Consider the following 26,154-nt stretch of genomic DNA (forward strand, 5'->3'; position numbering starts at 1 on the left):
ACCAACAGAGTAAATAGACATTAAAGGATGTCCACATTGGAGGCACCCAGATAAAAGCCATGAAAAAAATGTAAGACCAGCGGATACTAGCTTATGCTCAGACATCTAGAGAGGATCATGAAAATCTGTAGTGTAGTTTGGAAAAAATTAGCGTCTATTTCTAGTCAATTCTTTCTCTGGAGCTGGTTTGCTACCATACCTCAGAACCTTTTTATCCTTGATTCATTCATTCATTCTCAAGAATTGGAAGACAAAGCAAACTTTTTAATTTCTTGTCTGTTGTGCTCTGTGGTGTCTTGCTTCTCCCCAGCCCCCTTTTTGGAACACAGCCAAGCTAAAACTTGCTCAACCCAGGATGTGTATTTACAACACTGCTGTCACCTGCTTCCCTCACAAAGCAGAGGCTTTTCTTTTTAAAATGTAATCTTCCTAATATCCAAAGCTGTTTTAAAGTGTTCTTTGTATTAAATAAAGCTATAATTGTGTCTCTGGCAGCAGTTCTGGGACTTACTAATAATTCTGTAATCATAACATAATTATTTGGAATCTATGTGGGAATTTCTTTAGAATAAATTTCTCTCATTAATTTCATTATGGTCTCAAGTATTCTCGCACTGAATCAATTTGATTACTCAGCACTCATTATTGAAGTCGTTTCAGGTGTCCTGCCTTTTGGCATGAAAAACTTGAGGTGCTTATACTAATTTTTAGATTCATTGCACAATGTCTTGTGACTTTTTTTTTTTGAGGGTAGATTGCTGTTGTATGCTCTAGCTTTTTTTCAAGCTTTTATTAATTTTATTCTTAGCAAAATTCTTTCTCCAGCTAGAATCTCACTGGAATGTCACTATGCAGGTCAGATGAGAGGATGGCGATTTCGGGTGGGCGGGGAGAGAGGAAGAGAGTGGAGTTTTGTGGAAATGGGGCTCACATGGGGGTTGAGGCTGGAGAATCCTGGGGCACTGGGAAGTTCCCTTGGTGTTGAATAATTACAAAGCGTTCTCTTGATCCTCTGTGATCCCCAGGGCTGGTGGCTGGGGCCAGTACTGTTCTCACAGATGAAGAGAACAAAGCCCAGCATAATTATCTCAGAAAACCAATCTAAGGACTTAGAAAGAGAAATGAAATTTTTATCCGTCACTTTGCTCTAAAGGTAGATTTTTCTGAAGTGATAACTTGGTTTTTAACTTAGCGATCTCAAATAATTTAAAGAAATTCTGTAAATGCCCATGTGGATGGTTGGTCCTTGTTAAACTTAGTGCCTGCAAATTTAGTCAGCATTTGTAGTACTGTCTTCTGATATCTGCAGCAAAATGTATTATTGTCTCTTAGGAACCTGTTACTGGCCTCAGATCGTGCCCCACCTGTGGCACACTCTGTCCCGAAGTTGGTCTTTATTAAGATATCTTCAGCTAAATTCTAATTCCTGCCAGAAGAAGTATTCGAAACAGCACACAGGGGTCCTGAAGAGCATCAGTACCCTTTATGAAAGGCATTACAGATAAACAGTTCCTAAAAATGTTGCTCTTGGGTTCAGTTTAAATTTTTTTTTTTTCCCATGTGATATCTTACTGATTCAAAGTTGAATTGTGTCTCATGCTTGGGAAGAGCTGTGATGATATAAGGCGAACCTACCTTCCTTCCTTCCTTCCTTCCTTCCTTCCTTCCTTCCTTCCTTCCTTCCTTCCTTTCTTCATCTTTATTAGATAGAGACAGCCAGAAATCGAGAGGGAAGGGGGTGATAGAGAGGGTAAGAGACAGAGACACACATGCAGCACTGCTTCACCACTTGTGAAGCTTTCTCCCTGCAGGTAGGGACGAGGGGCTCGAACTAAGGCTAACCTTTTCTTTGTCTCACTGGCATACTGATGTTTACAGCAATGTGAATTTCTTGAGTGACTACTATATTCTAAAAAAAGACTGCTAGATATTTTACATGTTTTTTTTTTTTACCTTTACCATAGTCTTGCAAAGAATGTATTATTGTTCTCAGTTTACATGTAACTTAACAACTTGTAGAGACTTAGGAACTCCAGTTTATTTGGTCAGTAAGTAGAGGAGCAAAAATTTGAAGTCAGATCTGACTTAGCAGCCATGTTCTTTGTATTGACGTGTGATCTTAAGGTGACAGAGATGTTTTACTGATATTTTTCACTGCTGTAAGCATTTTGGATATGTTGAGATGTTAATATTTTCTGATAGAACCAGAAAGTTTGGGTGAGTATATGAAACTAGAAATTTTTCAGAGCTAAATGGAATAGTGTATTTTACTTGAATAAACTGACCCCTAAAAAAAGAAGGGAGGGAGGAACAGATAAACCTGATGAAACTTTGTTGATAATCATCATAATAAAAAGCTTTTAAAATAACTAAAACCAAGACTGAACATATGAGTTGAATCCTAGGGCTTTATTTCTGGGAGAGAACCTTGGTCACCCAAGCTAATGTTCTCATTTTCTTTAAGGAAATTGAGGCTTCTGAGTTAAGTAGCTCATTTGCACAGAGCTGTGACCACATTTCCGGCCTTCTGGTGCAGTGTTCTTTCTTCTCTATGAGGCCATCTTCCTTAGATCTTGCTCTGAATTGGTGGAGGGAATGGGAGCTGGTTAATGGTAAGAGACTTGTGATTTTATCTTATTTATTTTTAAAGGGAAAACTGTAAGCTCTGAATGAAGCTCGTACAGGTTCTAGGAGAGGGGAGTGTTAGCCACCTACCCATCCACCCCAGTAATCACCTACAAGCTGTTGCTCCTTGTTAACCAGAGGGAGTCAAGCTTGCAAAATGCTGTACAAAAGTGTTAGATACTTGGAAGGAAAGAGATTGCTATGTAGAATGAGCAGGACAGTCTTGGGGATGAATCCTCTTGCTGGTCACTGCTGAGACGAAGACAGATTGAGGTGTTGTCGGCCCCAGGACTTGTGCTGCAGCAGAAATGGAAGTTTGTTGATATATGAAAACAAAATACTAAGATCAGAGATGCCTCGTATTCTGGTTGGGGAAGAGAGACCGTATGTTAGCATTTCATAAATACTTTATTCCTAGTCTCAAAATAAATGACAGGTAGAGGTTTTAGATGATGGTACTATGCTAAGCTTGGGAGTCTAGGTGGAGAAGACTCTCTCCACACTGTGAAGGACCCTATTCTAGTCATCAAAGAGTCATACATAAAGAAATGCGGGGGAGGGAGAGGAGATAGGTGGTAGCACAGTGGGTTAAGTGCACATGGCACAAAGTGCAAGGACCGGATTAAGGATCCCGGTTCGAGCCCCCGGCTCCCCACCTGCAGGGGGCCGCTTCATAAGTGGTGAGGCAGGTCTGCAGGTGTCTACCTTTCTCTCCCCCTCATTATCTTCCTGTCTTCTCTCAATTTCTCTCTGTCCTATACAACAGCAACAGCAACAACAAGGGCAACAAAAGGGAAAAAATAGCCTTCAGGAGTAGTGGATTCATAGTGCAGGCACCAAGCCCCAGTAATAACTCTGGAGGCAAAAAAAAAAAAAAATGCAGTAAACTGTGACTACTCTTTACCCCGGGATATTGTTATCCCAGTACTGTGGTTGTGGAATTCTCTTGGGAACCTCTGAAAGCAAGACTGGATACAACCATGGATCCCTGCACTGTAATGCTAACTCTCTCAGACCGAGCGAATGAATGCCACCTGAGGGGAGCTGGGCCAGTGCACCACACTAGCCGCTGTGTCTGTCACTAGTGAACTTAGAGCTGGAGAGAGGGCAATGTGTCTGGCCAGCCAGTGCTGGGAGGGACATGGAGAGCAGTGTCAGCATGGTGAGGAGTGGGCGACAGGGCCAGTGGGTGGGTTGGGATGAGGAAACTTGGCCTAGAGGAGTTAGCATTTGACATGAGACTTATCAGCTTGATTAGCGGTCAAATGGAGAACAGCAGCAGGGGCCTAGAGACTAGGAAAGAGAGCCATGCCTAGACAAGGCTGAGGAATCATTCTGGCCTCCTCCTGTGAGGGGCTTCGGAGGCTCCACCAAAGGGGGAAACAAGTGGGAGTGGTTTTTTTTTTTTTTGCGGGGGGGAGTTATGACTTCTTTTTGTTTTATTTCTTTATTGGGGGATTAATAGTTTACAGTCGACAGTAAAATACGATAGTTTGTACATGCGTAACATTTCCCAGTTTTCCACATAACAGTTCAGCCCCCACTAGCTCCTCCTCTGCCATCATGTCCCAGGACCTGAACCCTCTCCCCCACCCCAGAGTTTTTACTCCAGTGCAATACACCAACTGACGGTAGTGTTTTAAGCTGGTTAATGACATGGTATCTGCTTTAGAAAGATAGAACACCAGTGTGGAGATGGTTATACTGTTCCAACCAAGTGATGGCAAGCCCTCCCCTTTTTTTTTTATCCCAGAAAAGAGAAATGAGAGACTTGAAAAAGAGTTAAAATAAGAACTAGGAATCAGAGACATTGAAGATTCCATCAGGGTGACTAAGGGTGACAGTCCGCTCTGACGGAGAAGCAAGGCAGGAAGGGATGAGATTATTTTTAGACGATAAAAAATTGAAAACCCTCTCTTGCAAGGCCTTCAGTATGAAGGTAAATAGCAAGTAGCAGGAGATGTTGCTCTTGATAGAGGTCTGAGGTCAGATATTTTGAATTATTCATGGGTACAAAACAGCATATAAGTAGTTGAGTCAGAAGCAAAGGGCCAGTCAGAGGCCCTTGAAGAGTCAGGAGCAAAGGGCCAATCAGAGGCCCTTGAAGAGTCAGAAGCAGAGGGCCAATCAGAGGCCCTTGAAGAGTCAGAAGCAAAGGGCCAATCAGAGGCCCTTGAAGAGTCAGAAGCAAAGGGCCAATCAGAGGCCCTTGAAGACTGCTCTAAGGAGCAGCAGACTTTAGAGAGGTGTTTGGGAAGGTGGTTTTAAGAATGAGGGAAACAGTTGATAGAATGGAAGGTCCAGGGAGTCCGGTGGTAGCGCACTGGGTTAAGTCCACATGGCGCAAAGTGCAAGGACCGATGTAAGGATCCTGGTTCGAGCTCCCGGCTCCCCACCTGCAGGGGAGTAGCTTCACAGGCGATGAAGCAGGTCTGCAGGTGTCTATCTTTCTTTCCCCCTCTGTCTTCCCCTCCTTTCTCCCATTTCTCTCTGTCCTATCCAACAACAACAACATCAATAACAATAACTACAACAATAAAACAACAAGGACAAGAAAAGGAAATAAATAAAAATATATTAAAAACAACAGAAACAACAGTTTGCTCCACCTGTAGGAAGGAGGTGGTGAAGCTTAAAGAAAAAAAAAAGAATGGAAGATCCAACAGCATGGCAAGTGGTGGCAGAGAGGGAGCAGGACTTTGAGTGGGTGGGGCAGCTGATGCAGTTTTCTCAGAAGAGAGGCAGGTTGAAGAAACTGGGCTTGAGCTATGGTTGGGAGCAAGGAAAAGAGGCTTAGCATCCCCTCAGGTTTCCTAGGGTGACTGGGGGAGGAACAGCCTTGACTCTTTAAGGACACCCCCTGGTGTTTCCATAATCTTTTTAGGCAAATTGTGTGTGAGTGTTTTAGGTCTCATTTCAACAAAGGCTACACAGGAACAAAATTTCTCTTAGCCATACTCTAGCGGAAGAAGCCTTCTGCGGACTTCTTCATTGGATAAGGAGAGAGTCGTCAGTTAACTGAAACTGTGGAAGTTAGAGGGTACATCAAACAAGCCATTGTTAGGATAGTATCTTCTTAAGTCAGAGTACTGTTCCATAGATGTCTGTTGAGTTCTACCTAATCTAATTCTCCCGTGAAAGTTTGAATTGTGATTTCCTGAAGTGTCTTCAACCACTACCGAAAAACATTTCCACAGAAAAATTAAATTGATGTATGGACTCTTCCTCCCATGTTTAATATCTAACTTAGTACCCTTAGCACGGACCAGGAGGGGCTAGTGACTGAAGGTCTCAGCTACAGGTGCGGGCAGGGGAGGAGGGAAGAGGGGGCTGGCAGTAGTCACTGGGGGTCTCACCACTGACAAACCCTGGCCTTGGCCAAATTTGTGAGTGTAAACCTCTGTCTCCTGACCTTCAAAACAGAGTAGCAGTATTATCTCGTGGAGTTGTCATTCGAATTAATGAGCTTTCTTACAGTGCGAAACCCAGCGTCTACTTCATAAACAGGCGGTGATGTCAGTTTTCATCATTAACCTTGTTCTTAGCCCTCAAGTCACAAGACAAGGTGCACGCCTTCTTTTTCTTAATGCAAGAAGGGATGTGACCTAGGATAAGCCATCTGATGCCTCTGAGCTGCCTTTTCAGAAAAGGGCCGTGACAGCACCGATGGTGCCTTCTGGGGCCGTCATGAGCCGTGTGGCTTTCTTTCCTGCTTTTAAGTTTTAGGTTTCTTTTCTTTCTAGTCAGGCCTCGAGAAGAAGATTGACCAGGCTGTGGATGAGTGGAACATTGAGGAAGCTGAGGAACTCAGCAACCAGCTCGCTACTCGAGAGGTAAGTCAGACTAAACAGCCCCCCCCCCCCATTTTTTGGCATTTACAGTTTTCCCAAAACGAATGTACATGCTTTCACTGAACATGAGTGAGTTAATATTCAGATATTTTGATCTAAGTCTTCCCTTTCTGTCCATTTTCTTCCCTCATCCTGCCATTTGTTTCAAAATTCTCAGCTCACTACTTATCTTTAATGATTTTTAAATTACTGCAAATCAAAGCTAAAGGTGGGCTTGGGAGACAGCATAATGGTCATGCAGAAAGTCTGAGGCTCTGATGTCCCAGGTCTCCACTGCCCTCCCTCCTCAACACCATCAGAAGTCAGAGCTGTGCAGTGGTCTGCGAAAACAAAAACAAAAACACAACAACAAACTCGTGCTGGAAGTGATAATCCCCAATCCCTGATGGACAGTCAGCCTTGGGCTCTACCTGGTTCAGAGAACTTTCTGGTAGGCTTGATTAAAAGACTCACCTTTTCCCCGCTTGTATCTGTAACTCAGTTTAACAGCTGCTGGGACAGTTGTGCTTGAATGTCACATCTCAGTGTGTGCTTAATGCTTGCTTCCCAGAATGCTCCCTTATTGCCTCTTCTCACATTTCCCTCAGCTCTGAAGTAGTTTTGGCTGTTTTTAAACCTAGACTTTGGTATCATTGATTGACATAGTGAACATGCTTTTTCCAAGTGCGTGAGACTTCCAGAAAAGTCTGTCTTGCACCCTGTAGGAGGACTGTGTTTCCATTTGGGAATCGCTGGTAGCCGCCACTAGGAAAAGTCACATGTAGAGCAGAGGGCTTATGGGCATGTTTGGATGGATGGATGGATGGATGGATACGCATTTCTGCTGTTGGGGCCTCCTGCCTGTATGATCCTACTGCTCTGTGCAGGCTTTCCCCGCCCCTTTCATTTTCACTTAGAGACAGGAGAGGAGAGATGCCACAGAACTGACTCACTGTTCATAGGGCTTTGCCCTTATTACTCTTTCTAATGTTCTGATCTGGCTCTGGGCACTCTGATCAGGGTTCTTATACGTGGTGAAATGTGTTATCTCCTGGGAAACAGATAGATAGGTTGGATCAGATATTACTTATTTTTATGAAAAGGGGAGACCAAAGCCCCTCTCTTATTTTTTTAAAGTTTTTTTTAATCTTTTATTTTTATTTTTCAAATTTTTTATTATCTTCATTTATTTGATAGAGACAGCCAGCTATCGAGAAGAAAGGGGAGATAGAGAGGAAGAGACAGGGAGACACCTGCAGACCAGCTCACCACTTGTGAAACTTTCCCCTTGGAGGTGGGGACTGGGAGTTTGAACCTGGGTCCTTGAGCATTGTAGCACATGCACTCAACCAGGTGCGCCACCACCCAGCCTCCACTTATTTATTTTTTAATGAGAGAGATGGAGAGAGACAGAGAGAGAGAGAGAACAACCAGAGGACTGGTCAGATTTGGCTTATGATAGAGCTAGGACCTGGATAGCTTTCCTTCTTAGCTTCTCACCACCCTCTTCACCTCCTTCTTAAACTATAGCTATTCTGTGATGCTTGATCACATAGGAAACATCAGCAATTGTCTGTCCCATACTGGCTTTTCCCACTGTCCTTTGCTACTGAGGGAACATTTCCCTAAAAGAAAAGTAGTGGAAGTCACACAGCAGTGAATTCTTCTGTGGCAGTGTTTTACTTTTCTACCATCAGGTGTCAGAAACATCCACTACTGATGGCTATTTGTTTTCTTTCTTTTCTTTTTTTTTTTGAACTACTGGGTTATTTGACATTCAAAGAATTTTAATGTTTGCTTTTTTTCTTTCAAGATTCATCCCTCCCTTCCCAGATGATGACATCTCTTGTGCTTTCAGTTTGACGTTTCCTCTGTTTCATCTTTAAAGTAGTCATGTTTTGATTTCAGTGATTATAGCATTCGTGGAGTATAATAGCATCTTACTAATCTTCCTTTAAAATAGAAAATCCAGGCGTTAGCTTTTAATGAAATGGATTTGATAGTGTGATGAATGGTGCCACAAACTAGGTAGGGCTTACTGTCAGTTGTTGAGTCTTCAGCATGATGTTATCTGGACCCTGTTCCTACACATGAACTCTGTGCCGGCACTTGCTGACTTAAAGGTGATGTGATCACCTTGAAAATCCCATTCAGCAAACATAGCCTACTGCTTATTGGTAACTAGTGGGACTGTTCCAAGGCTTTGTCACTTGGAACTTGCTTTTCCATAATAGTCCCGTTGGAATCTAGCTTTTTGGCTAGTCCAAGTATACTCTACGTAGTAACTTTTGCCTGCAGTAGGTCTGATCTCCCAAGTTTGGAGGACCTGGCTAAGAAATGTCAGGGTATAGGGTGGAGGTAGATTCTTGTTGGGTCGGAAGTAACTCCACTAGCTAATGAAGGCTTCAAGGACAGCGAGAGGTGGCACAACAGGTCATCACAGTGGGGACAGTGGGTGGCTCAGCGTCACACGGACTATCAGGGACTGAAAGGCAGAGGCAGCGGTTCTAGTCCGTGGTCCGGACCATACTTCAACAAGAGGTGTGGAAGCCTTTCATCAGCCTGCTCTGAGTATCTACTTCATTTGGACCAAAAAAGACTTTGTCAAGTATCCCTCTTCACGCCACATGTTTGAACATGAGTCTCTTTAAAAATTTTCGGAATCTAGCAGATGCTAGTGCCCTCAGCACTTGGCTTCCCTTAGCTGACTAGATAGTTGCAGTCAAGCTGAATTAAAGGTAGGCACATAGTAAAAGCCACCAGAGCCTCAGGGTGTGGCTGTGTTTCCAGGCAGCTCTCGTCTTCTGTATCTTCACTTGCTCGCTCTCTCAAGCATCCTGGGATTTAATCCAGCGTCCTACTGTCATCGTGTGCCCCCTCTGCCTTTTCGAAGACCCGAGTTGTAGATTTTGTGACCTGTTCCAAATAATGAGGATTCATTCTGTGACCCAGAGTTCACAGATTAGTACGTTTCCTCAGCTGTCATGTGAAGGAAGAAAGGAATCGAAGTTCTCATCTGTAGCACTGAAACGTGGGCTCCTAGGTGAGAGAGGGAGAGCACACCGGCCAAGGAGTGTGTGTTCTGCCCTGCATGAGGCTTGGGTTTGAGCCACCAGCACCATGTGGGAAATGCCGTGGCATCGGAGGAAGCTCCAGTGTCGATCTCTTCATCTCTGTCAGAATGAGAAAACTGACCCAGAATGGGGAAACCCTAGCTGTATACACACACACACACACGCACACACACACACACGCTTCAGGTAATCCATGGCTGACCAGTGTTGTTTCTTTCTGTCTTTTCCTATTAGCATCCTGACCAAAGGCAAGGGAGGTTCACAGAGAAGCATTTCCTTTATAGCAGTTTGTCTTCCTTCAGCAAAGATTACAGTGTTGAAATTTTAGGAGTGAAACATGTTTCATTTCTTTTCTTTGTTCTTTTTTGCCTCCAAGGTTATTGCTGGGGCTCAGTGCCTGCACCATGAATCCACTGCTCCTGGAGGCTACTCTTTCCATTTTTGTTGCCCTTGTTGTAGTTATTACTGTTATTGTTATCAGAGCTGTTGTTATTGGATAGGACAGAGAGAAATGGAGAGAAGGGAAGACAGAGGGGGAGAGAAAGACACCTGCAGACCTGCCTCACCACCTGTGAAGCGACTCCCCTGCAGGTGGGGAGCCGGGGACTCGAACTGGGATCCCTATGCTGGTCCTTGCGCTTTGCGCTACCTGCGCTTAACCCTCTGCACTACTGCCCGACTCCCGAACATGTTTCATGTCTATGAATTGGTTTATATGGTGCAGAGGAATGAAGCAGGACCTCATGCCTGGATAGTGCTGCTAGCCACCTGTTGGCCACATTTCTACCCCATGTATTTAAGGGGGTGGGGGTGTGGGGGGAGGGAAAGGGTGAGGAGAGAAACACACAGAGACACCAGATCACCATTCTGCCGCTTTTGAAATTCCTGCGGCGCTGTGTACACTGCTTTCATGTGCTCCCTGGTACCAGGGATTGAATCTAGGGCCTCACACTTGTGAAGGCAGCGGCTTTATTTTATTCTACGTACACATATTCCCCGGTGGGTTTATCTCTGGCTCGGTGCTGACACCGCAAACCCATGGCTCCTGGCAGCAATTTTTTTCATTTTTTTCTTTCTATTTTATTTTTATTTGACAGGACAGAGAGAAATTGAGAGGGAAGAGGGAGAGAGGAAGACACCTGCAGACCTGCTTCACCACTCATGAAGCGTCCCCACTGCAGATGGGGAGCCGGGGTTCAAGCCTAGATCCTTGTCCTTGGTGATATGTGTGCTTAACTGCCTAGCTTTCTACCTCCCTTCCTTCCTTCCTGTTAGTGATTGACAAAATTATAAGATAAGGAGCATAATTCCACACCAGAGTTCTGTGGTTCTGTTTTATTATTCATCTTTATTTGGGAAACCAAATCTGAAATGTTGCTTAAATGAGATACCAGTTTATAGACTTTGACATATCTATCCGTGTAAAATCTCTCAGAAAACCCTACTGACAGTCTGATATAATTTTCCTGAATTTTAGAAGTAAGTGCTGGAGCCTTGCTTTAGTAAGTAGGCAGCCCTCAGGATGATTGGGGGACAGTTGTCCTCCAGCAGAGGAGATGGGTCACTGGTGGCCTTGTGTCCACCAGCCTTGCGTGTCACCGCTTGCCTCCGCTGCCAGGCAGGGCACTCGGGGCTCTGCTTTCTCTGCTCTTTGAAGCCGCTGTCATAGCACATACATAGCTGTGCCTCGGGGGCCTCAGAAGTGTGCCCTGTCTTTGAGGATGCCAGCTTTCTCTTTTGTTTAGCCATGCTACTGGTTTAGAAATGGGAATTGCTTAATACTAAGCATTTTCCATTGCTCTACGACAAATGAAAACGTTGTAGCAATATATTTTTAGCATTCGTAAGGAAAGTAAACATTTTCCTCGAGTGTTTTTTTTTTTTTTTGCAACTTCCATAAAAAATATGTTTTGTTCTAGCAAAAAAAAAAAAAAAAAAAAAAACAGTTGTCATTAGTGTGAAGATAAAAAATTTTATTAAAAGGAAAAATAATTTGGGGCCTGCTCTTTTCCTTGTATAAATAGAAAAACATCTGGAAAGTGTTTAGTGTTCAGGCACAGACATTGGAAAGATCCTGATGTCGTGTTAATTAAGCAACCGTGAAGAGTAACTAAACTAATCAGGATGAAATTCTTGAATAAATAGTTTAGTTTGAGGTTTAGTTTTTCATATGTATCCCCTCAGTGCCAATCACCGTGGATATGAGAGATGGGATTTCGAGAAGTAAGTAATTGTGAGTTTGGGACAGAGACCCTTTATGAATTAAATGTGTACGTGCATGGTAGGTGTCCTTTTTGAAATCAGGTATATTGGGTTTTAATCAGTACCATTTTCTTTTTTGAAGAAGCAGTGACTGGGACTGGCTGATAAAAGCCTCTGCTCAGAGGCACAGATCCCAGAGTTCTTAAAAAGCTTTCTCCAGCCATAATAAGTGAAACTAATTTTTGATGTTTAACGTTTATAAGCTTGTGAAACCAGTAGGGCAGCATCAAGTACTGAGAAAAAGGAAGCCAAACAAGTAGAAGTACATGTGAGAATGGACCTTGAAAAACACTTCCTGGGGAAAAACAAACAAAACAAAACAACACAACTCACTCCTTGTGCCCAAACAGGCACACGCTTTTCAAGAATCATATCCCCAGAAGTTGATGGTGACACATAATCTGACATGGTGTGTGTGTGGGGGGGGGGAGGGCGGGTAGGTCATGTGTTTGAAGCCTAGATTGTGCTGTCATCCATGGAGTGATTTTCAGTGTGCTCTGAGGAGAGATGAAGTGGAAAACTATGCTTGAATTTGTTTTATATTAATACAGCTGCTCTGGTTTGAAAGAGAAAAAAAAGGAAACCTTTTAAAAATCTTATCTGTCTACCTTCACACATATAATAGTAATGGAATATATTTGTGGCTTGTTTAAAATTAAGGACCAATGCCTAGATTAGTTAAGGAGGCCGCAGCACCTGGGTTGAATCTCACATTTTGGGGGGAAGGGAATTTTTCTCTAGGCATCTTCACACTGCTCCACGCTAGGCAGAGGCCAATCTGGTTTGGCATCACAGAGCGTCTACCATTGAGTGAGTCGCACCTACTAGATTATTGTGCCCTGGTTGCTTCCAGTTATGCTCATGTGAGGAAGAGAGGGAGATTGAGGGGCTTTGTTTGAACTTTGTATAATTTGTATCCTGAAAGATTTTTTTCCTCTCCTCTACCTTCTCCTCCTTCTTCCTCTTCTTCTTCTCCTCTTCCTCCTCCTCTTTCCCCTCTTCCCCTCCTCCTCCCTCCTCTTCCTTCTCCTCCTCAAATAGAGTGGTCTTTGGCAGCACCAACTGCATTTGATTCCTTGCAACCCTGGTATGTCACGTTGATTGTGGTGATTTCATATAACCTAGAAAGAATAGTCATGGTGTTCTCTCACAATGTGTAAGACACTGCTATTCATATGCTAGGTGTTTTGGTTATAATCTGTGACTCTTTTAAAGTCTCAAACCTTCCATTTATAGTAAAAATTGATAGTGTTTCATATTTAAAAACCTGTGCTTGAATTTAAGAATAGAAGCCCAAGGCATAATGCAGCCTTCAGTGATGTTGTTGAGCAAAGCATTTAATTAGAATCTAGCAAGCTATCCCAAGTATTAATGATATAAGCATCCTCTTTTAATAGCATTCTCTTTACAAACAAATGGCATATTGGCAGTGTGAGTGAAACTGAGAACTTAATTTTCTCCTGTTTATTAGGCTACTTCATTATTTAATTCTAAAACACATGTAGTGTTGAAATATTAATAGTATGTTAATACTACTATTAAGTAGGAATGGCAGTTCTCAGAACTTAAAGTTTGAAATGACCGAGTTATTCCCTTTACTAAATTAATTAAGTACTCTCTAAATGAACTAAGTGCTTTCTTATTTGTGAGTTATTAATCTGTAGCCTAAACTCTATTTTTACAGCAATTTCACAGAAAGCATGAAGCTGTTCTCATTAAATAGGGTTATACATGAATTTGAGGAAGTAGTTGCTGCATTTTCTTTTAGTATCCAAGAAGTGATCCTTTCTCAGAAGTGCTCCCAACACTATAGCTGTTGTTCTGGTATTTAGAAATTCTCCAATAGTTTGCTATGTTGTCATTTTTCTTGAGTGTGTTCTGACTATAGCTCACCCCCCCCACACACACACACTTATTAGTTTTATGTTGATGTGCATGCTAAGTAGTCTTAATGGAGTGATTGCTTGAATTATCTGTCTCGTTATAGATGCCCCAAATAAGACAGTTTCACACTACTGCCTGTGGAAGTGCTTGGAGCATTTCCCCTCTCTATCTCTGATGTTGAATCGAGCCTATTGTTCACATGTTTGATATAGAAAGACCATCAAACTTGATAGGGTAAAAGTTACTTCTCATTGATGGCTATTTTTAAGGTTCAGATTTTTTTTAGAACAGGTGACATCACACTTAGAAAATGCTGGACTGAAAGGCATATTGCAGTGAAACAAACCTTGTGATTTTAAACACCTTGTAATTCAGAGAGCAGTATTCTCTTCCCATTTTGGTGCATCCTGTGTTTGGGTGGAAATAGCTTGACAACCATGCTTCCAAGGTAAAAACAGTTTGTTTAGCTTTACGAATGTGTGGCATTCCAGTGAGCTATTGTAAGAATTATCGCTGGGGCCTGTGATTCCCTACAGTGGATCTCTGGCAGATCCTTTCTGTTGACTATTAATGATTTTCAGCCACTGCAGATTAGACAAGTAAAGTAAAAAATGCATTCGATGCTACTGTTCTGTGCAGATGAACATCTTCAAGTTAAATGCAAACATCTAGCTTTTATACAGGAGGTTTAATGTTCTGTCCACTACCCAGGATCTATGTACAGATCACTATCGTGCCAAGTCATCTAATATTTATCCATTCTCTAGCAAAGTTGCTTTTATGTTTCTTTTAAGATTTTTTACTTCTTTGTCTTCTCTTACCACCACCCCCCTTTTTTTTTCCTTTTCTTTCTAACAAGACAGGAGAGTTTAAGGCCATTTTCTTTGTGGTATATTTCACCAACTAGCAGTGGGAAAGGACACAGGACACCAGGGAGAGGAGAGCTTTCCCTGAACTGGCCTTTGCTCCAGCAGTGTGGTCAGCCCCTTGGGAAGCTGGCTGCCTGTCTCTTAAGGAGCATCAAGAACAGACTTGCTCCCATTGACTTTGGTCATTTCTCAGTGTTTTGTGTTTGTTTGTTAGTTCCAATTTTAACCCTCCTTTATACGTTTTGTATTCTGCCCTTAGAAAGGGAGAAGGATGTTCATGTGGATATTTTAATTCTTTGAAGTTTTGATCTCTTAATTCAGAGGAAATTTAGCTCTTTGATATAGATAAATGGTTAGCATACAGTATATGGCAAACAGGCTGTGGTGATGCAGGTCAGGGAAGGCCTAACTGAATTCCCTTACATCCAGTGTAAAGATCTGTGTTGTGTCTATTCCATTAAAAAAAAGTATGAGTAGCCTTGCAGTTGGAGCATCTTTTTTTGGAGGGGGGAGGCTCTATTTTTTTTTTTTTTAACTTTTTTTCTTTTGCTTCACTCCACCAAAAGACTGTGTCCCATCCCATGCTCTCCCTCAACCCAGGGTTTTTACTTTGGTGCCCTACTCTAAATTCAGTCAAATCCTGCTTAGAATTTCCCTTTCTGTTCTTCTTTAGAAGTTTCCCCTTCTGTTCAACTTCTGTTTATAAGTGGGATCATCCCATACTTGTCTTTATCTTCCTGACTTAGCAGTTGGAGCATCTTCATAGGAGAAAATTAGAACAGCACTGAGCGATGGGGGTTCTCTCCAGATTTGGGTGTAGATCGGACGGTGTGGGAGGTGTTTTCTCTCTCCCTTTGAGGTACGATTGGGTGATCACCTAGAATCCTGCTCCTTATGCTCCTTTTTAATTATGTTTATCTGTGCTTTTAACAGACCTTAAAAAAAGATTTCAGATGTTACAAGTCTAATTAAAAAGACAGACAAAGCACAGTTTATACTGTAGATTTTTTTTTCTGCAGTTCAATTAATCAGCATGTTTTCTCTTTTAATTAAAACCATTTTAGTAAATTAAAGCCCACAGCAAAACACATATATAATTTGTTTGTAATTAGCTCTTAATTGGTGGTAGTTGAAGCTTAGCACCCTTGGTTTCTTTCTTCATGATTGCCATTTTATTAGCAGCCAGCCATTAATTAATCTTTTTCTAATTAGCTTATAAAACTGTTGATGGCACATTATTGTAAATGTGATTTTAAGTTCAAAGCTTGTTAATAAGCTTTTTTACTTAGAAGAACAGAGATAAAGAAATTGCTGAAAACAGTACTACAGTTCTTTTTTTTTTTTTTTTAACTGTCTTATGAGAACTGGGTAAAGCATCTAACAGCTTATGGTTAATTTTTAATGTTTTCTTTTTATGAATGGAATACGTTGCTTAAATATAAATGCTTATATCCAGGAATAATTTCAACAGTATAACATACTTTCTCTCTGCTCTGAAATACTGTAGTCTGCATATAATTTGCAACCTTATTAGTCATCATTAAAACCGGTGATATACAAACTACTTCGCTGTGAAATCAAAGTTGAGTATATGAATCTAGCTGTCGTCTCATGAACCAATTACATATTTTAAAGCAGGCTGTAGGGTGAGTCCTGTATGTATAGTAGGATGTTTTCTTACAAGGAATTTTCTAGGTTATGCTTTAAAATAAAAGCCATTCGACTTTCACTAACAGAAAGTTGTAGGCATTAAAAATAAATGTTTACAGTTGTGCGCACTCGAGCTACATGTAACACACACACACTCACCTGTGCTTGCACATTTTAAGATGGCAGTGGAATTGGGTAATTTCGAGGAAATTACTGGATCTGAAATGACTAGAGGTAGCATAGCTCGATGGTCGTCCTCAGAATTTCTGCCTCTCAGGTGTGACCATGGAGACGAAGAGACCAGCCATCCTGAATTTACTACAGCACGTGCTGTAAGTTGTGGTATGAGCGAAGCATGTTGGCCCCCACATACCTTTATTGAAATGTCCTGTCAGTTTCACCAAACTCCCTCTTCACTGTTCCTCAGTATTAGTGCAAAGTTTGGAAAGCCATTAGCGCGCGCACGCACACACACACACACACACACACACACACACACACACGCGCGCGCGCGCACAGCACTATCTATCAGTCACTGGAAGTGCCTTTTCTGACTTGCTTTTTGAACTTTGCATGTTACTTCAACTTAGGCTATTTCCTTGCTTGTTTTTAAGAAGGCATTTTCTGATGCCATGCAAGAGACACTAGAAAGGGCTAGCTGACAAGGAAAAAGTAAAAAATGGGGTAAAAAGTAAATGAATAATGTCATATTACCCAAAAGATGAGAGGCTAATTTGTGCCGACTTTTTGCTAATTTTGCTCAAGCCTCAAAATGAGGAGCTGTCACCCGTTCTGTGTCGCACTGATGACAGTGCCAATGATCCATGAAATAAGCTGCCGCTGGCTTTGTTCTGATAAGAATGAACAAATCTGCACAGTGTTCGGCTCCCAGAATCTCATTTTCATACTTGCATGCAGGCTCAAAGAAATAAGCTGTTTGCAGGCTTGATTAATCAGACATTGGAGGGGTTTTTGTCTCTTTGATCTCCCTCGTCTCCTAGGTAACTTGCTTGACATCAGTGTTGAGCTTGAGTAAAGACAATCAGGAATTGTCGACCAAACTGATAGAAAAATTAAAGGCCTTAACACTTTAAGTACTCCAGTAATGGTTCCGCTTTACTTCAGAAAACATCTGTTTTCATTTAATTAAAGAACAAAAGAGAATGGCATAAATATTTTTCATAGAGACCTATTATTCCATAAAAAGTTAAAGTATGATAATTGGTATTTTAAAATAAGTGGGTTGGAAGTGTTCAAAAGGGAGGGAGGCAAACTTCATAAATCTGTTGCAAGCTAGTAGTTTTGAGCCGAGTAGAATATTTTATGAAATGGATGAGAAGTTTCCAGTTCTGCTAGATTAAGCTGTTTGAGTCAGATGCCTCAAGTGATTGCCAGCAAACTTTAGCCCGGTGAGATTTTGCAAGAAAAACTTAACTTTATTCAGAAAGTTTGTCTTTTTTAAACATCTCTCCTGTGTTACAAGATGTGCCATTATATCTGTTTTACAACCCAATATGATTTACACATGCTAAACCTGTAAAATTGAAAGGAATTAAAAAAATGTCGCCGAGCATTTGCTTGAGGTTATGCAGACGCTTTTACAAATCTTCCAAGTGGCTGTAAAGATGAATGCCTCAAGGGTCCAGCCAGGGCCCTGCTTTTCCAGCCAGCTAAAGCCCTTATCTTAAATCCAAGCAAAGTACCATTAATCTTTTTGAAAGACCTTTTATGGCTTTTAATATATCCCAAATTAGAACATTTTACACCCTTGGTTCCTGAAATATGGTGATAAAAAGCCTTTAGAGCTTAATTTTCCTTACCGCTTGCTCTGACCAATTTGCAGTTCTTTGTGATAATGTTTAGACACCTTAATTAAAATGCAGCAAAATATTGGGTGTTCTATATGGAAAATGCTGATGCTTTGGCTGCGCATACAAGAAATTTTGTGTATATTTGTATTCATTTAAAACAAAATGTCTTCCCACATTGTGTTGCTATAGTTACCTGATGACCCGGAACTGTTTTTTTAATATGAAAACCATTGACCTAGCTTTTGTGATGTTTACATTGGGCATGTAGATGCAGTTTTTTTCTTTTTTTTACAGAAGTGAGAGGGAGATTCTTGGCCTATATTATTTGTTTGTAATACTGAAATATAGCACGATACTCTTTCATCTGCTGGAACTCGGCTTAGTCATCCTGCCTGGGAAAATGTTTCATCTCAGCTGTCTCTTCCAAAGAGAAGTCTGATTATTCTTCTGTGTTTCTAAATATCTCTATTCTTCTTTGCTTCCCCATGGGAATAAGTGAGACGCATTCAATTTTTGAGTTTATGAAAGACAAAATTGATAATGACTTTTTATCAGCATTGCAAATAAAAAAAAACTATTCTGAAAAACACATAGAGGAGGCAGACTAATATTTCTCAGTTGAACATTCTGTTTAACTTAACACAGGAAAAACAGTGAGAAAATTTACATTTTTATGTGAACTAGTCTGTTTCAAAGTTCCACCTAGCTGCACAGTTGTTTGATAGATATTGGCTTAGTACACAAACTGTTGGATCCCTCCCACAAATATATGTTTAATATATGATGATGAATTCTTATCGTCTGTGCTATGTGTTTAGGAACACATGCTGTAAATTGTTTTGTTGTTGTTTTGTCTTATTTGCCACACCGGGTTATCACTTGGGTTCCATGTTTGCATGATTCCACCGCTCCTGGTGGTCGCCCTCCCCTTTTTTTAGATAGAGGGTAAGAGAGAGAAGGCAAGACACCACAGCACTGCGTCCTAACTCGGAAAACTTCCTCTCTGTCAGTGCTCCCACCTGGCCTGGCTCTCAAGCCTGGGTCACCACACCTGCCAGTCTGTGCTCTACTGGCTGAGCTGTGCTGTGGTGGCAGCCCTGTTGTTGGTACAGGACCGAAAGCTTTGACACACTTAAGAACCTCTGTCCAGATGTCCCAGCTTCAATCCCCAGCACCGCCACAAGCCAGAACTAAGCAGTTCTCTAGTTAAAAAAAAATGAAGAAAACAAGTCTGTGACCGTGTTGAGTCCCATGTATGTGAAACGACTTTGTGTCTAGGTATATACTAGGGTGTATAGATGTGATAGAAAAACCTCTCAAGAAAGCGCAGAAAAAGAAAAAGAAAAAAAGCCACCTCCTGCTAGAAAAACTCCAGGAAAAATGTAAGCCTTTGCGTGTGATTCATTGTGTCACCTGGCAGAGAGATGAAAGCGCAAGCCACGTACGGTCCAGCTTATTTTTGTTTTCCTCACCAAGTATAGGCTCAGTCGAAATCTTAAACTTGGCAGCCAGCCCTCTGTCGTATATCAAATTTGTATTGGTAGATAACACATGGAAATGTGGTTCAACAGAAAAATGCCCGAGTTCTGTGCTTTACCTCCCGGAGGTGGGCGACAAGGAAGGGACCGGATATTCCCGTGAAGGTGGAGCAAGGCAGGAGACAGCTTCCACACAGGTGGCCAGCTACATTCTGTGGCGCTAGATGGCCGGCTCACCTGCTGCTTCTCCTGTACTGCACCCCACCTTCCCCGCTGCTTTGCGTTTGATCAGTTCTGACCAGAGGGCCTCGAGCAGAGAGGCTGTGCAACTCGCCTTCTGTCACAGAGGACTGGAAGGTCTTGTGTTGGGATGCTGCCACTTGCGGCCCCGGAGGTAGCACAGTGGTTAGAATACTGGGCCTAAGAACACCTGGCCCCCCGAGTTTGGTCTCCAGCAATGCATGTAAAGAGTGCTGTTCTGTTTCTCTCGCTCCTCTCTCTTGTGGATAATAGATAAATAAACAAGCAAATCTTTACTAAGAAGAAAAGATTCGGGCACCTCAAGATAGAGGAGAGGCCTGCCAGTGATAGCTGACTTGAAGTGAGCTCCAGACAGATAATGTGTTGGATGCTGCGTTCTGACCAATTCCACCTGACAGCAGATCACTTGGTTTTCTTTCTTTCTTTCTTAACATATGTGATAAAGGGGTGTCTTTTTCGGTGACTAAGAAATTCATCTCAGTGTTGTCATCTCCCAGCACCCTTCCAGAGTTTCATCTTAGATGTTTATGGTAATTAAAAAGAAACTTCTCTTGGCTTTGTTGGGCGTTTAACAAACGGCAGTTTTATCACAATGTGGGTTTATTTAGGGACACAATAACCGTGGTAGCAAAATAAGCAAACGGAGAGAGCGACTAGCCACGATGGGCCACAGTCCCTCAATACTGTCTACTGGTATTCGCCTTCAGCACATACAGGCCACAGAGGCAATGGCACGTGGGTCCCTGTGGAAGGCAGAGACGTCCAGGTGAAGGGCACGTGGGAAAAGAGGGCGATTTCCACCAGACACCCTCTTAGATAACTTCCTGTACCCACAATTCCTGGTGACTTTGCTTACGCCTGCCGTATGCTCTTGACTTGATGTCAGACTGATGTCAGCTGTATGCTAATTATGTTCATGTCCCATAACCCATTTTGCTCACCATAAGTAAGATCAAGGTTCCCAACAGATGCTGTTGTTCCAACTCTTTGATCCACAGACTTTGTGTTAGTTTGACTTAGATGCTCTATTCTGCGATAGAGGCAAAGAGGCCAAGGCCAGCCTAGAAACAGCAAAGCCTAGTTGGGAAAACCTCTCCCACAGGTTTTGAACACTAGGCCGTTTACTACAGTGCTGTTTCTCCACTGCCTAGAGCAGTGCTCAGCAAAGTCAGATCCATAGGGAGGGTGCTGTGTTGGTGACGCCGGTACTCTTGCCCTGTCAGCCAGCCTCTGCCACCTGGCTGTTGGTGTTACACCGTGGTTGGACTGTCAGGCCGACTCCAGTTGCTTCTGACCTTTCTATAACTTCTTTCCCGGGATGAAAGCTCCAATCTGATTTTGCTCTCACCTGTGAACCCCACCCACTGCTTGATCATCACTCACTTGCTCCATCCTAGAAGAAGCAGTTGCCCAAGAGAAGCTGGAAGAAATATCAACATCCGTCAAGCATGGCTTCTCTCCATACGCATGTGCTCTCAACCACCTACCAAGCTTTGCAGAACCCCCCCACCCCCAGCTGGGGGGCTTTGTTCTTATGGAGGCAGAGCCTGTAATAGGCAGTCTCAACATGCCAGGCTTTTCAAAAACAGAGAGACATATCACAGTTCTGGAGCTGCTCTCGTTGCCATAATGCCTCTTCTGTGGTGTTGAGACAAAGCTTGGGTTTGAACACAGTGGCTTTAGAGGGGGTCTCCTGGCCCCTCCTAGAAGCTCTTCTGTCTGTTCACTAATACACAGTATAGTGAGTACAGGAACAGCAGAGGGATCAGCAGGTGTGTGTGTGTGTGTGTGTGTGTGTGTGTGTGTGTGTGTGTGTGTGTTCTTGTTTGGTTTGGTTTGGTTTGGTATAACTTGAGTTCTTAACCGACAGCTGCAGGCCATCCATGTCCATGCAGGTAGTGGTTTCTGAAAGAGAAAGCTCCAGAGCAGAGGATGGTCATTGGAGATGATTATATCAAAGGTGAAGGACTGGAGGCAGAGAAAAACAGACCGGTTTTGGTTACGTTGGAGAAAACTCCGGGGCCCGGCACTGATCTGGATTGGTCCTTACAGGGCCACTGACAGACAGACGGACGGAGTGGATTGGGGAGCCAGCCGGAGCAGAGGGGCGGGGCGCACACGGGGACTGCACTCAGTCTGTTCTCTGCTGGCACCTTGCATTCTTCCTTCCGTCCGTGAATTCCTAACAGTGGCCGCCATGCAAAGTGCATTTATGAAGCAGTAATTAGCTTTCCCATGTTTTATTAATCACATCTCTGGCTGCCAGTCAGGGCTTGAGATCAGCGTGAGATTACTGGTGTGGCCATACTGAGCTGCTGTAATTCTCGCCCAGAGCAAAGAAAGTTGATGTCTCTGTCGGCCTGTGCGGCCTTATCTGGCCTACCGAAATGCAGAAATAGCTTGAAGATCTGCATCGCGGCCCTTGTGGACCCCTGGGGGCCTTTGTGGGAAGGATCTCCCTCCGGGAGAGTGATACAATGGGTGTGCGGGGTCTGTTGGGGGGCAGGGAAGCGTAGGCTGCACCTCTACGGTAGTTGTCGTTTGCTTGTTCAGGGAGAGAGAGAGAGAGAGAGTGTGTGTGTGTGTGTGTGTGTGTGTGTGTGTGTGTGTGTGTGTGTGTGTGAATCTCCTCCGCATGTTCTTACGCGTATACTGATGTCATTCTTCTATTAGCTAGCTTATTTATCCCGCTTTGTTTTCTCCTTTGTAACCCTTAGCTTGGTGTCAAAATTGCCAAAGCAGTTGCCTGTCACAACTATGTGAAAGCCAAGAAGGAGGCTGAAAATTCACAGGTTGCTCGAAAAAAGAAGAAACTTGCATGGGGGTAAGTTTGTTTTCAGCTTTACTACTAAGTGTAGGCACTTTGTGGCAGTGGCAGAAATCTTGCATGGGGGTAAGTTTGTTTTCAGCTTTACTACTAAGTGTGGGCACTTTGTGGCAGTGGCAGAAATCTTGCATGGGGGTAAGTTTGTTTTCAGCTTTACTACTAAGTGTGGGCACTTTGTGGCAGTGGCAGAAATCTTGCATGGGGGTAAGTTTGTTTTCAGCTTTACTACTAAGTGTGGGCACTTTGTGGCAGTGGCAGAAATCTTGCATGGGGGTAAGTTTGTTTTCAGCTTTACTACTAAGTGTGGGCACTTTGTGGCAGTGGCAGAAATCTTGCATGGGGGTAAGTTTGTTTTCAGCTTTACTACTAAGTGTGGGCACTTTGTGGCAGTGGCAGAAATCTTGCATGGGGGTAAGTTTGTTTTCAGCTTTACTACTAAGTGTGGGCACTTTGTGGCAGTGGCAGAAATCGTGTGAAGCAGTTTGCAAATCCACTCTTTGTGTGATTGTTACTCAGTTTATTCTCTGGGGGGGGGGTTAAATGGTTTTATTATTTTTATTTTTATTTATTTGTTGGATAGAGACAGTCAGAAATCGAGAGGGAAGGGGGAGATACAGAGGGAGAGAGACACCTGCAGTCCTACTTCACCGCTCACAAAGCTTTTCCCCTGCAAGTGGGGACCCGGGAGCTCGAACCCGGGTTCTTGTGAACTGTAACGTGTGCGCTTAACCAAGTGTGTCACTACCAGGCCTCTCTATTCTGTTGTGTTTGCTGAATGTCTGCCAGGTTATATACTGAGCTACTTCTTCACCCTGTTTGTTGTTTATTTTATTATCAGTGGAGTTTGTGAGAATTTTTTTCACTCTGGCACCAAGTATGTTATTTTCCTGACATATTGTTTAATACTAAGGTTCCATTGTTTTATTCATTTTAGGTTCGAAGCAAAGAAGAGATGGGAAACCAAAAGCAACATGGGATACATGTAGCTTGCCAGCATTCCTCACAGCGTGGGCGTCAGTCCTGAATTTCCACTCAAGTCTTCAGTTGCTCAGTTACTGGGAAGATTGTCCTGCTGTGTTAACTATGTCAGAAGTTGGTAGAAGTAGAAGGAAATAAGCATAAAATGTGGGAGTTGATTATCAGATCTTATCCGTCTTTATTTCTAAAGAGTTCATCCTACTGAAGGGAATGAAATTGTACTTTCTGTTCTTTTCCCAAGAAATCTAAGCAGGCAGACAAGGGGGAAAAGATGAGATTTTATTTATATATATATATTGTCCTCCCTTATAAAATCATTTTTACTTTTCATCCATGTGGTGTAGCATAGCCAGTGAGTGCCTTGTACTTTCTTGTCTGTTCTTAGCTTAACTGTGCTTACTCTGGAATTGTGTTTTTTAAGACTAGCATTTGTTTATAATGGATTAGTCATAAGTGGAGAAAGTTTAAACCAATACTATCTTTTCAAATGACTAATAATCTGAATGTTATCCGAGTAATTACTGCTTCTTTATTGGAGGCAGTAGAGTCAATATTCTCAGTCACAAATTAATGTAATCGATCATTTTTGCCATAAAGAATAAAATGCTATAAGCATGACTTGAAAGATGACTTAAATTAACTTACCTGGTTATGCTTTCATCAATATTTATCTCACGTCACATGTGGGTCTTAGAAGAGAGGACAGTGCGGTTGTAATAGCTGAGGTGTAGCCAAAGGTCCTTTGATCTTTCTAAGGACAGAGCCCTGACTTACTCTCTAAAAGATCAGATGAACGAATAAGCACAGAGCGGGGACTTATGCCAGAGGAGGTGGTTTTTATTAGATGAGCTCATCATAGTCTTATCTAGAAGGAGCTGTAAGAGGTCATAACTAGCAGAGAAACAGCACAGCTGAGTGTATTAATTGAGTGGACACCTTCCTCCTTGGTGCCCAGCCAAAGACTACTAAAGGACTACTCATCCTGGCACGCTTTGCTCAGCTCCCTCCCTCAGCCTTCGTCTGAGGCCGTCGAACCATCTGATAGACACTTTCTCTAGGTTGCTAGCACGAATTCAGGATCCTAGAAAACAAGCCATCCTTGTAATTAAGCCATTAGTTTTAGACTTCAAATAGTAATAAAATTGTACTGATTTAAAATGATGTACCTGGGCATTTAGTAACTGCCTGCTGTAAAAGAGAATTAAAACACACACACACACACACACACACACACACACACACACACACACACACACACACACGGGGGCTGGGTGGTGGCACACCTGGCTGAGCACATGTATTATAATGCAGAAGGACCCAGGTTTGAGCCCCCGTTCCCTCTTGCAGGGGGAAAGCTTTACGAGAGATGAAGCAGGGCTGCAGGTATCTCTCTGTCTCTCTCCCTATCACCCCCTCCTTGATTTCTGGCTGTCTCTATCCAATAAATAAAGATCATAATAAATAAATAAATAAATAAAAACCTTGTTTCCACGTAGTTGAGAAATGTAAGTATAGAGAACACAGTTTTTTTTAAGACATTGCTTATCTCATGGAAAGATGTCCACACTAAGTATTGAAAAACATCTGATTCTGATATATCTTCTTCTTCTTATTATTATTTGTTACAAGCTTGTAAAATCACAGTGTATGTTTCACACCACACCCACCACCAAGGCTCTGTCCGCTCCCTCCCACCTCCCAAAGACAGGACAATATATATTAATATTTTATATTTATAAGTGAGTCAGACTGGGACATTGCTCAGCTCTGGCTCTGACCGGTGGCAGTGCTAGGGATTGAACCTGAGGCCTGCTGCAGACAAGCCCAGTGTTCTGACATGCTGAGCTATCTCCCTAGTCCAAAGATGGGCACTCCCTCCCCTCTTCTGCTTCATTTTCCTTTCCTAAATCTGTTTCCTTGGTGACTCCTGCAGGCACATTCTTACCGCTCAGCTCCTGCTGAGGGTCTGCTTTGTGAGTCTGGTGCCAGGGCCCCACTCAGGGTTCAAATGAGAATGGAGCAGTTAAACTGAACAGGAGACTTGGTGGCAGAGTCAGATGTGTGTGTCTGGGGAGGAGGGTGGGCAGGCTGGGCAGTTGATAGGGGACCACATCTCTTAAATATCCCCACCTGGGTTGTGAAAAGCTCCAGGACTTGACACAGCTGGGAGAACGGGCCAGTTGTTTGGGGTAGCCTGCCGGCACATCATTTCATTCAAATTAGACATTGTGCTCTTGAAGGCAATAAAATGGAAACCTTGTTCTTAGACTTCCTGTGTTGCTCCAACCGTTGTAGTCATTTGTCCTTCCCATCTGGTTACAACAAAATAAGGCCTCTTTTTGGATCCGTAATAAGTTCAGTTCCTGAAGCTTCCCCTAGTGTATTTACTACCACCAGAATGCCTGAATTAGATTAGTAATGTAAACGTCAGTTACTATTAACTGAGATTAATATGTTTCAGGCCATCAGTATGGCATTAATGCAACTGTGATTTACTGTTTAAGTACTTCAGGCTAAAACAACTTACCAAAGAATAGTAATTTTGAGCTTAGCAGTGCTGCTTCTGAGAAGTGGAGTTGGTGGTGCATTCTTGTTTGGGAGCCCT

The 26,154-nt window shown here is 42.7% G+C and overlaps 1 protein-coding gene across 2 annotated transcripts in view; it reads left to right on the top strand.

Moving 5' to 3' along the window:
- FAM204A (family with sequence similarity 204 member A) overlaps window positions 1-24,768 on the top strand; it is a 38,837-nt gene extending 14,069 nt beyond the window's left edge. For both annotated transcript variants that reach the window (XM_007518464.3, XM_060171212.1), the window contains exons 6-8: window positions 6,369-6,458; window positions 22,462-22,568; window positions 23,506-24,768. In XM_007518464.3, the coding sequence (XP_007518526.1) occupies window positions 6,369-6,458; window positions 22,462-22,568; window positions 23,506-23,557 (249 nt within the window). In that variant the 3' untranslated portion in view covers window positions 23,558-24,768. The remainder of the gene's footprint in view (window positions 1-6,368; window positions 6,459-22,461; window positions 22,569-23,505) is intronic.
- Window positions 24,769-26,154: the final 1,386 nt, after the last annotated feature.

The sequence above is a fragment of the Erinaceus europaeus genome, chromosome 14 (genome assembly GCF_950295315.1).
Source record: "Erinaceus europaeus chromosome 14, mEriEur2.1, whole genome shotgun sequence".
Lineage (NCBI taxonomy): Eukaryota > Metazoa > Chordata > Mammalia > Eulipotyphla > Erinaceidae > Erinaceus > Erinaceus europaeus.